Consider the following 12,344-nt stretch of genomic DNA (forward strand, 5'->3'; position numbering starts at 1 on the left):
TCAGCTCACAAAGGATAATTTCTCTGCATAAATCCAGAGACATTTTAAGGCTCAGTTATCATACCTTCTCAGGAACAATCACTTCAGAGGGAGGACCAAAAGGAATTTAGGAAGCACCTTTTAACCCTATTCTCAGGAAAGTTCCAAGTGCAACTGTTATGATGAATCAGCAATATGATTCAAGGAAATATCGGCACTGTTACAGTTATTAGACTCAGTGCTGTCCAACGTCCTCCAAATCACACAATAAAGTGAGGACCTGCCTTTGTAAAAAGTGTAATTGTTCATTCTTTGGTTAGTGTTATTGTTCTAATTACTATCCTATGGTTAGTATATATAGACCTTGAAACTAGTTACGGATTTAACTAATGGAATAATCAGCCAGTCTTAAAATGGTCCACAAGGGCAGCTAGTGTACTACTTACTAATGAACCTATAATTTGTCTTTTCTGTACTTTTGCCATTGGCCTATTTGTTTGCTGAAAAGTCCATTTTGATAACCTATCTAGCAAATAAAATAAATATATATATATATATATATATATATATATATATATATATATATAGATAAATAATCATGACCAAAAGATAGCTGAATGTGCCACCATAATATGTGAACACACCTCTCTTCTCTGCTTGAAGGGGCACAGAACATTAGCAACACAATCCAACATATTAAAAGACATTAGGCTAGCCTTTTGTGCAGCACATTTGATTTATTTTGTCTGCCTTTAGAATTTTAAGATTTTTCTGACTTCCAGGGGTTTCTGATCTTTTTTCTACCATCCAGTTCATATCCCTTTTGTAGGATCACAAGGCCACCTACCAAGCAGCAGCTGTGAGATACTTATCTGGTACTTTCCGGGTCACTGATGGGTTATTCAAGAGGAAGGTTCTGTGCAGAGTGGTACTGCTGAAACAAGTGAAGTAAATTGCTGCACCAAACCATCTGCAGATGTAGTAAAACAAACTTGTGAACAGATACTTTGTTCCTACAGCAGGACCACAGAATAAGTGCTGAGTAAACCATGAACCAAAAGCCATCCTTAGGAGAAGAGCTGGAGAGGTACCTAGCAACAGTGCAGCATTTGGTGGAGACTAGAAGGAATATGTATGTAGGCATTCAGTGTACTTCAGGGGTAAAGCTGCTCTTTCCTAACTTAACCAAACTTGACATTGCTCTGGTCATGAATTTTCCAATGTGTCGATGTGACCAACCCAAACCTCTGTAAGAAAATGAAGCCTTCGGTTATGTGGATGAGTTCAAATCTACAGTTTCCTCTAAGTTAAAATTAGCACATGCCTTGTGCATTTTATCTAGTTTATAATATGCATTTGAAACTATTTTTTCTGCACGAGTGTGCAAAATGATTACACATCATAGCTACAGTCACTAATAAGTAATCTTGCTAAAAACACATTGTTGGGGGCTGACATGGATTATTTCCAGCTTCCTGAATGTGTAATCTTTGATACAGCTTGTCCAAAGGAAGGTAAGAAGTGGGGCGGGGTGGAACAAGCAAGGGTTCCTTGCTAACCAGTCTGGTCCTTATTAGATTTTTGCAGCCCTGCCTACTTTTCAACTCATCTGCTGTGATGTCGCAAAGATGGTGAAAGTACAAAAGGTCCCAGTACAACTGGTCAAAAGGTCCCAGTACAACTGGTTAGGAAACATTTTATCTTGCAACCCAGCTGCCATATGAACTGTAAACCACAAGCCAGAAACCTCTTGTCAGAAGTTATGGGAATAACAGATCCTAAAATTTAACATAAAGTACAGAATCAGAATTGCCAGTAAGAACCAAAGAACAGAAAAAGACACACATACCCGTCAATATAGCAAGTGTATAAAAAGCCTGTCGAAAAGTGTGAATAGAACTGTTATGATATTCGGAAGATAAAACATTAGGATTCCATGGTTGTGTGGACCTGCTTGCTTCATTGGATTACGAATAAAGTATTCCGATAGAGCTGAATTGGCTCCAACTTATTTTTTGTTACCACTTGGACCACTTGGACTAACTTATAGGTTCCAGTTTTAAGAAAACTAATAAAATATCTGACTCACTGTTGGACGTTTATTCCAGACATAGAAAATAAGAAGGAAAACAACCTCCGTGAAACTTCTGCCTGCAGAAGACAGGAGTTGGTGCAAAAGCAAACAGAAGGAGTGACCTTTACAACACCCGCCAAAAGCAGTATGTTTCTGTTCAGAAGATTTGTAATGGTTTGCCTCCTATATGCCGCCTTGCTCCTGGTTTGTGAGGTACGGTTTATTTTTAACATTTCTGCAGCCTATTGGAAGTCGTAGGACTTGATAGCATTCTAAATGATGTTTCTGTGGCACTTCCTACTAATTAAATTATATATTTGTTAAGTGGTTTAGTTGTTAGCTGCAGATCAGGGACAGCTACAATGTAGTTACAGAAGGGATGCGACAGAGAGAATGACAGTGCCTGGATGACTCTTTGATTAATTGCTTAATTAATCTGTTCACAGAATCTTTCTTTACTTTTTCCTTGCTTACTAGGTTATCCCATGTGTTTTACCCTAATATTATCAACTAGGGCTACTGTTTTCAAATGGTTTCTACCAGATATTTGGTATAGAATATGTATTTTTAAGCTATTCAATGCCATTTATGGGACTGATGTATCACTACAGAATATTTTCCCTTCATTTATATTAAAGTTTTCTGACACTGTATGCAGTAGCAATTTCCATAAGCTCCACTTCTGCAAGCCTTCCCTTGCTGTGACTTTGATGTCTTCTGTTGTCAGAATACCTGCAAGGCTGCAGATAGTTCCTGTTGTAGTACTTACCATAGTTACCATTCGGAAGCTTCTAACTCTCTTATTTAAGAAGGAGGATGATGGTCTACTACCTCCTATGTGTCCATTCATCTCCCACTCCAAGCAGTTCACAACCATATTCATAGCTAGGCTACAGGCAGAAAAAGGCACCTCAGTGTTTTCTTGCATTTGGACAGTTATCTATGCTGCATTCATTTTTAGGCCAACACAGTAGTACAGAAGTTAGAGTTGCTGCCTTACTGTGTCAGGATATCAGTTTCAATTCTTAACTTATATATAGTGTTTATATGTTCTCACTGTGTCTGAGTTTTCATCAGGCTCTCTGGTTTTCTTTCACTTCCCAAAGACAAGTGTCAGGTGTATTAAAGAGGTTTTAAATTGTCCCATATAGCTGTGTGTGTGTGTGTGTGTGTGTGTGTGTGTGTGTGTGTGTGTGTGTGTGTGTGTGTGTGTGTGTGTGTGTGTGTGTGTGTGTGTGTGTGTGTGTGTGTGTGTGTTTGCTGTGATTGTAGAATAGACTGGCATCCTACCCAGAAATTATTTTTTTCCAACATCCACTACTTAGGACAGTGTCTAGCTTCCCACCACCCTGAATTAGATAAGCACATAATGAAAATGAACAGGTGTGTGCATTTTTGGGTTTACTACAGGTGACGTAACTGAGTACTGCCAATGAGTGATAGTCTGGTTTAAGAGATCAAAGGACTAACAAAAATAATTTGGACAAAGTGGGGTTGGGTCAAAAAACAAGAGAGCCTCACTATTAAATGTTACTATCTTCAAGGTGCTGATACCTTCAGGTAGGCAATACTTAACACAGGGGAGAAGGCTCTTTCAGTAGCACAAGGATTCACCAATGAGGAGTCAGAGAATCATTCATCAAAGGAATTCACTTCAAGTCCTCTGTGGTGCTCTAATATTTTTTGTATTAAACGTTTCTTTTTTTTTTAGTCTTTCACCACAGACGAGGCATATAATTTGATTCTAAGAAGATACCCCATTCAAGTCTCACATTGTAGTCCTAAATATGAATGTTTCTGCATGACTAAAGGGCAGGGCCATCCATTCCTGTACTAACTATCTGAAGTTAGCAGGCATTAAGGCCAGTAGTGTTGTGATGGTTTAGTCCATCATTTTTAGGAAATGGTTCCTTCCCCCTCATATTCTGTGACCCTCGATCTCTGATATGTACGTATCTCTTTTGTCTTTGCTGCATGTAATGGCTCCCATAGCATGTGCTTACTGACATTGTTCCTCAGACCTCATCAGAACATGTGATCCTGCAGAGCTGCTGTCTTGGTGTGAGCTGGTTCCTTCAGCTGCTATCGTCTTATTGGACTTAATCATATCAGTAGTGCTGTCATGTTTAACTATGGCAAATAAAATGTCTCTTTATTTTACTGTAAAGCAAGAATAATTTATTTCCAGTGTGCCTTCACGAGCATTTTTTATTGCCAAAAATGTTCCATAGGCACAATTTCCTGTTTTCAGAGCCATTCTAGGAATACTGGTTTCAGCGGCTTACAGAGACACAGTGGATGAATGGAGACAGAGGAAATCAAACCCACGACTACAGGGTTGTGTTCAGTAGCTTTTCTTAGCCTTAATCCTTTGCACTTAGCATCCAGGACTTTGTTCTATGATAGAGATACATTTGTTGTGGCACCTCAGCTAAACATGCCTTCTCCTCATTATTTTGACTGTGCAAGACAGTTTCCACAAAAAAATACAAATTTCTTTAATGACTCCACTTTTCAAGATACTACTTAAGAAATTAAACATGTTGAAACTAAGCACATACTTGAGTGCAATATATTGAAAAAAATGATGACATCTAGGATCCCAACAACATTTATTTACCTCTGTAATTTATTTATTTTTTTATGAGTTTATGGTAACTGATTTAACATAAGTAAGGTTGGGGTTCTCCCGTTCAATTCTCGGCTGGAGCGCCTTCTGTGTGGAGTCTGCATGTCCTTCCCACGGCCGAGTGGCGTTCGAAAGACATGCGTGAATGGCCGTGCCTTTGTTGAAGGTTGGGCATCAGGCTGGCACCTCGGCACCATAAAAAATTGACTGCCAATCATTAGCGGACCGGAGTTCCACTGTGGTGACCCCTAACCGGGAAAAGCCGAAAGACAAACAACAACACCAACATGTGAATAGCACTAAACAAGTTCTGTTTCTAGCACCTTACTGTAGAGTCTAAAATTCTCTACCTTAAAAATATCTCTACTGCCTAGCATTCTAAATATTAGTATTATCATCTGCTTTTTAAAGTATTCTGTATGGAGCTTTTCTCCCTGGGAGAAAATGGGCTTAGGCTCAGTTGGACATACCTGATTAACAAATGTCAAAATAAATAAATATTTATTAAAACCATGCAAGAATTAGGGCAGTGTACAAGGGAGTAAAAAACATACAACATCTATGCCACATCATCATGCCTATCCCATGCCCTCACACTGTAACAGATACTGTCCAGGAAGTGAGTATATCTATGATATGGGCACCTCACCAACATTAGCTGTATGCAACACATACATGTCAGGACATGTGTCGTTAAAGGAAAACTGTAATAAATATTTGTTGTCCACAGACCTGCTGTCAATTACTTATAATAGGTTTAAATAACACATACTAGTTATTTACTATAGGCCAGATTCAATAAAGCCTACACTAAGCATAGACTGCTCTGAATGAACAAACAACACAGACATAAGTCACACCTTCTTCCTCCTAATTTTAGTTTTCCTACTGATATTCTTGCCAAGCTGCAGTGGTGCAGCGGTTAGCGTTGTCGCCTCACAGCAAGAGGTTCTCCCATTCGATTCTCGGCTGGAGACCTTCTGTGTGGAGTCTGCATGTCCTCTCCACGGTCGAGTGACGTTAAAGACATGCAGGTAGGTGCGAGCGTGAATGGGTGTGCCTTCGTTGAAGGTTGGGCATCGGGCTGGCAACCCGGCACCGTAAAAATCCACTGCCAAACATGAGCAGACCGGAGTTCCGCTGTGGTGACCCCTAACCAGGAAAAGCCGAAAGTCTATTCTTGCAGCTTTAAATACTAACAAGGATTCATAAAGGTTACCACAAAAAGTAGACTACATGTACACTTAATGTAATTTTTCCGAGTGATTAGAAAGCACAACAAATGTGATAAGAATTTTATTGAATACATATTGTGCACATTTAATGCACACTTAGTGTAGGCTTTATTGAATCCATCCCTGTGTCTCCACGTCTGCTAATCATGACTATTTTAGAATATTTTTGACTATGATTTTACTACACCTGTTGTGTCATTTGTGTGGAAAAACTGGCAGCCCCTCATCTCCAAGAAAATTAATTATGCTACACATTTCTGAAGTTCTCCAGATATAGGTGAGACTAGGAATTTTATAATCAAGATGCTTGGAATCTTGCACAATACTAACTATACAATATAACACTTACATGCCCACTGTACTCTACTGTCATTTTAAAATAAACAGTCCAAATAAGGAAACAGTTTTTGCCAAAAGAGAAAATATGTTCCTTACTGACAGAAATAAATGTACATAGATACTATGAAAAATGCAACAGGGAAAAATAATTACTAATAAAATTAAGGATTAAACGTATAGTAGTTACTCATACACAACTCAATAAGGAATAAAAAGTTTTAGAACCAACAGTGAAGCATTTCAAAAGCTTTTCTACATAGTGATAATCTATATATAATCTGTATATAAATGAGACTGAGTTCTGTAGTATAGCATTATAGTCTAGATCCTACATGTTCTCCTCCTAAAACTAGTTGAATCCCAAACTGACACTCCATTCTTAAGATGGTATTTGGACATTTACAACTGCATCAAGACTCTTGTTTTTGCACCATTCTGGGATAACCAGTAATATTTCAGGTATCACTATGTACAGCTCCATCTTATTCATTGCTTAACTTGAATCTGAGTTGTCAGTCTCCACTATGAGGGTGTCATAACTGTCAGTAAAATAGATATAGGTGCTATATGACTTGTACCACATATCAGGAAATGTAGCTGATCCTTTTCTTAGTTAAATAGAAGGGCCTATCTGCCATATGATAAGGAGCGTAACAGTTTGCCATGCTGTAATATTAGGACCAAAAATAAAGGAAAATGTAATGAAGCAATTCCACACTCACCAGTCAAACCTCTGCATGTGTCAGGTATAAAAAAATTCTGAAACATTTTCTAAAACCACTCTATTGTCTTTCTCCAGAAGGACTTCCAGGAATTCGAATGCATTTTCCTTGGTCTGGACACCACTCTGCATGCAATATTTTTGGCATACAAGTAGGACTTGCCTCTGTGACATGTGTCAGAAGGATTGGTAGAACCTGTTAGTCAATGTTAATGTGGCACACATCATGGCTGTCACTACTGAAGGTGGAAGACCATCCAGATGTTGTCATTGTGCTGTTTCCATTAGATGATGGCATGTGAGGACCTTTCCCAGATGTGTACCTATAAGGGATACTCTGGTAAACATCATCTTACCCTTGTAGTCATCACTGATGCTTAATACTGCAGACCGCTAATGACCTGTTTACTGTAGTCCAGGGTTTGATTCCCTCAGCCTCCACTCCCTGCTTTGCAACACTGAATAAGTCACTTAACCATATAGTGCTCTGGCAGAACTGCAAAATCTGGCTGGACTCCTCAGTCGCCTCCTGAACCACATGCTTATTAACAATCTATGAACCCTTTACAAAAATAAAAATAATAGGTAAATCAATCACCCAAACTCTAATTATTATATAGCACGAATGGTTATCAAGATAACACTAAAACAACAAAAATGGTTGCCCTATATCTTGCCACAGGAGACAGTGAATGCCCTGTATAACTGTACTGTAACCTTTCACCGGTTGTTAATTGCTCTTTATGCCATCAGCATTAGGAGAAATATTACTACTCTCCCTGGTCTGCAGACAGCTCTGAGGATGTTTTGCATTTCAGATATGCAGCCTTTGCTGTTGTATAAAGCTGCTTCGATGATGAGGGGGTCAGAGCACTGACTGTGGATCAGCTGGCCCAAGCTTAATTAGTTGTTCAGGTGCTTGTTGAACATGACAGGGAGAAGAGAAGAAAGAAGAGTCATGACCTGCTTACATCTCCTAATGGTTGGGAGGAGGGGAACAGATTTTGTGTATCAGTAGTGCTGACTCTCTGGTAGAAGTCACAGACCTGTGGGATACCTGTTTGGGGATGTTTTTTTCTAAAGATGATTGAGTTAAAATTCCCTGTGCTTTAATAGCCTGAAGAAAGAACATCAGGGAACATAAAGTCACTTTCTGCTTTCCATAGGTATGATTTCTAAGCATGCACCGCAATGATTCACTTAGTTTGGGAGATTTCTCTTTATACAAATTGGTGTGACCGTGAAGTTGGGATATATACTTTTGGAGAGTATGGTGGGAACTTAACTCCCACAAAAATACTTGAAATTTATGTTTTCACACTTCTATGTTTTAGGCCTTTTTTTCACCATTTCCAATCCTCAGAATTGTGATAATTAGAGTTTCATTATGGAATCCTGGGGATAGCCAGGGCTTCTGAAGACATCAGCCATGGAGGTTGGAATATGCTTTGCTAGGCACATTGTACATCTCACCCAACACCCAACCTAGCAGTGTACATTTGTTGAAAGTTAGGATTTTTGGGAACTCCTACCAGCACTACTAAGGACAGCTGGTCGCAGTAAGACAACTGCTCCTATTTGCTACATTCACAGGCTACCAGGACTTAGTTCAGTCCCTGCACTTGCTTGGCTCAGGCAGTTAGAGAAACATCCTCGATTTGCCATTGGTTTGGGAGTTTGTAGAATGTCGCTGTATTGCCCAGGTGAGAGTCCCCACCCAACAAGGGAAAGAGATGTGACTGGTCCCAGTGGCAATGGGCAGTGGAAGATAGGCAGACAAATGAGCAGGGAAGGACTGAAATCAGGGGTGGCTTGACCTGCCAAAAAATAGAGAACATAAAGTCCTAGGATGCTGGAAGGGGTTTCCCCCACTGAAAAAAAAATTTGGTTGTGTAACATATGGCTCTATGGCCAATATTCTTTGGGCAATGTGTCTCTTGAGTATTTTTTTAGGGACATTTCTCTCTCTTTTGAATCTTAACCTACAGCTCATTTCAGTTTATGATTTACCAGCTTGCTGTTTTCCTGTGAAGAGATGATGAAAATATTCATCCAGATCCACATATTTTGGTATGGAGAAGCGCTGCTAGGAATTCATGCCCTAAATGCAGCATGAGTCACTTCCCCCAAATGCATGCTTTTAACATAAGAAAAGCAGTTGTTGATGCTGGCTTTTAGAAGTGGCTACTTAGATTGCAGTTTTACAGTAAGGATTATCCTTTTTCCTACCCAGCTATTGCACCCTGTATCCTCAGGAGTTTCCCCAAGTTCTGGTCACTGGTACCAGAAGAAACCATATTGTTGGCACATCTGTGAGCTACTCATCGCTAATCCATTCTGTAGTTATAGTGAGGCACACTTAAGTATACAGTTAGCTGGAAAAAAGTGAGACTTCTTGATGACTGGGGAACTGTTTTATACTGTAATTACTCAAAGCACAGTTGAGTAACGGTTATCAGCCCATCACACACTTTGGTGTAACTTATTCTCAGTTTTACAAAGCAAATCATTGCCACGTAGTTGTTACAAAAGGTATGTGTCATTGTAATTTGTCAGTTTAATTTCTGATTGCATTTCTGAAACAAGCTGCTTAAATATTTTCTAAACAAATTATTACTACAGTGTAAAGGCTTGTTTAATGGCAATGAACATGAGTGTTTCACTCTGTACCTCTGTTTTCCTTTTTGCTTTCATGTTTGCCCTTCTTTTTATACCATTTGTATTTTTTTTCAATTAATTTCTGTTTTTCAGACTTTATTCCTTTCCTTCACTTGTTTTTCCCGTCATTATAATTTCTTTGTATCACTCTGTTTCAGCCATATTTCTTTTCATTTCTCTTTCTAGTTTTGCTCTTTCTCTTTATAATCTTTCCACTCTTCTTTCCTCATCTACATATATTCCTAATATTGATATATTTCTCCTTCCATCTCTCCAATAGGCAGAATCTGGATGTCCAAAGACATGCTCTTGTGCAAAGCCAGATCAGTGCCCACCTGGTGTGCATTTGATCTCTGACCTCTGTGGATGTGGTTGCAAGGTGTGTGCCCAACAGCTTAACAAAAAGTGCAGCAACCTACATCCATGTGACCAGACAAAAAACCTCCACTGTGACTTTGGAGCTAGGCCGACAGCCAGCTATGGAATCTGCAGAGGCAAGATAATTTATTTTTTTCTCTCTGTATATTTCTGAAGTAATACATTTCTCAAATGTAGATGGGAACTGATTAAGCCTTTTACCACCACTACTGCTTTGCTCCTGACTATTTGTTTCAACAGGTAACCAGCATGTGCATGAACTGATGATAAAATGAAACATTTATATAACATTTCACGCTGATAGAGAGAGAGTGAGTGAGTGAGTGAGTGAGTGAGTGAGTGAGTGAGTGAGTGAGTGAGTGAGTGAGTGAGTGAGTGAGTGAGTGAGTGAGAGAGCAAGAGTGAGAGAGAGGGTGTTGCAGAATAAGCGAGATATTTTTTCACAGCACTACTGTCTGCATGCAATGTCATAAACATATAAGCAATCCGAAAATCAAATTTACAAATTTTATTCTGGTCATTTTGAGTTGTGTTACATGCCTTGGTGCCACAGATAGGATTAAACATGTTATATTTATTTTGGATAAGTAGATTTGTCTGTAGACCTGTCTCAGATGTGACCCAGGCACAAGTCAGTTGCAAGTAAAAGGTAATAAAGAAGTTATATTACAATGGTAAGACATGATCTCCACAAAAATGTACCATAACAATACATTCCACAACTCATCTAAGTTTAACAAGCAAACATGTATTAAAATGGCATACATTAACAACTTTTCCTCTGAACAAAGCAATGGCATATTTTAATGAAACCCTTCTTGACATTCTAATATAAGATTCCACAAACATATACAAAGGAGTAAACTACAACCTTCCCCCATGACTTTCCACATCCACAAAACAGATGAGGCCCAAAGAAAGAGGAAGTCATAGCTGCACTCTAACCTACAATACTTTAATGAACTGCATCACTGTAGAAAAACACTCAATAGATCTAATAAAGATAAATAAATAAATAAATAAAATAACTACTACACCACTCACCAAGACTTCCACAGCAAGAATACCAAGCTTTTCTGGTCTGCCATTTACAGTCTGCTGAACCCTGGCCACCCGTACCAACCATCTTCCACAAATTCCAACCATTGTGAGTCTATTTGTAACCAGTTTAACTCACACTTTATACAATGAGTCTCCTCCCTCACTAACTAGTAACTGCATACTCCCCTCTCCACACAAGTTCCATCTCAATCCAATCCCAACTTCCATCATCAAAAACTGCTCCTAAAACTTAAACCCACTACACTTGCTGCTGAAAATTTCCCAGTCAATAAATTACCACGGCCACTGACTCTCCGGTCATCCCTATCTCAGTCTTAACTGTTTACCCAATATTTAGAAAAAAAATCTCTACGTTTTCCTCCACTCAATACAGTAACTGCTGTCCCATAGTCATTCCTCCCCCCTTATAAAAAAAAAATAATTGAAAAGTGTATTCCATCAAAACTCCTTAAACATTTAATGGAAAACAACCTCCTCTTCCCAGCCCAATATAGTTTCAGACCATGCAACAGCACAACTACTGCCCACTCAGCTTTACCAACCATATTACAGGGCCTCGGGAAACTTTCTCTCCTCACTGTTCCTGGATTTATTTAAGGCATTTGACACCACATCACACCAAACTTTTTTCACTAAATATCCTCACTAGGCCTTGACAACTCCACCCTCTCCTGGATCCACAGCAAACTTAAAACTAGAGTAACAGCAGTAAAGAAGCAGAAAGAACTAGCTTCATTCTTGCCTCTCTCAATCAGTATCCCACAAGGCTCAATTTTAGGTCCCATACGCTTCAACATTTTAATAATGATCTGCCAAAAGCAACCAACAATGCCACACTTGTTCAATTCACTCATGATGCCACTCTCATTTGCACTGTTACATCCATTCCAGAACATCAAGAAAAGACCAAAATGTATTCTCCTCCATTTAGTCCTAGCTGAATAAATCCCACCTTCTATTAATCAGTAAAAAAATATATAAAAAAATAAGTCCCACCTTCTGTTAACCACTAACAAAAATAAATAAATCCCACCTTCTGGTAACCACTAACCACTAAAAAAACAAGCTTTTGCTCTCTACACCAAAATCACTATTGAATATAAAAAATAACTTCATCACCCTGGCAGACAACACCCATTACTTACACAAAATTACTTGGTTTCATTATTGATGAGCATCTAAATTTTGACATCCACATACAACAAGCTGTAAAAACACAACAAAAATCAAGTCTCCTGAATCATAGCAAACACTTCTTAACTGATAATG

The 12,344-nt window shown here is 38.8% G+C and overlaps 1 protein-coding gene across 1 annotated transcript in view; it reads left to right on the top strand.

Moving 5' to 3' along the window:
- The first annotated feature begins 1,547 nt into the window (after positions 1 to 1,547).
- LOC122811402 (CCN family member 1-like) overlaps positions 1,548 to 12,344 on the top strand; it is a 140,681-nt gene continuing 129,884 nt past the window's right edge. The window contains exons 1-2 of the mRNA XM_044083234.1: positions 1,548 to 2,266; positions 9,916 to 10,129. Of these exons, the coding sequence (XP_043939169.1) occupies positions 2,201 to 2,266; positions 9,916 to 10,129 (280 nt within the window). The 5' untranslated portion in view covers positions 1,548 to 2,200. The remainder of the gene's footprint in view (positions 2,267 to 9,915; positions 10,130 to 12,344) is intronic.

Source organism: Protopterus annectens, chromosome 9.part0, assembly GCF_019279795.1.
Source record: "Protopterus annectens isolate FY-2018-M chromosome 9.part0, PAN1.0, whole genome shotgun sequence".
Taxonomy (NCBI): Eukaryota; Metazoa; Chordata; order Ceratodontiformes; family Protopteridae; genus Protopterus; species Protopterus annectens.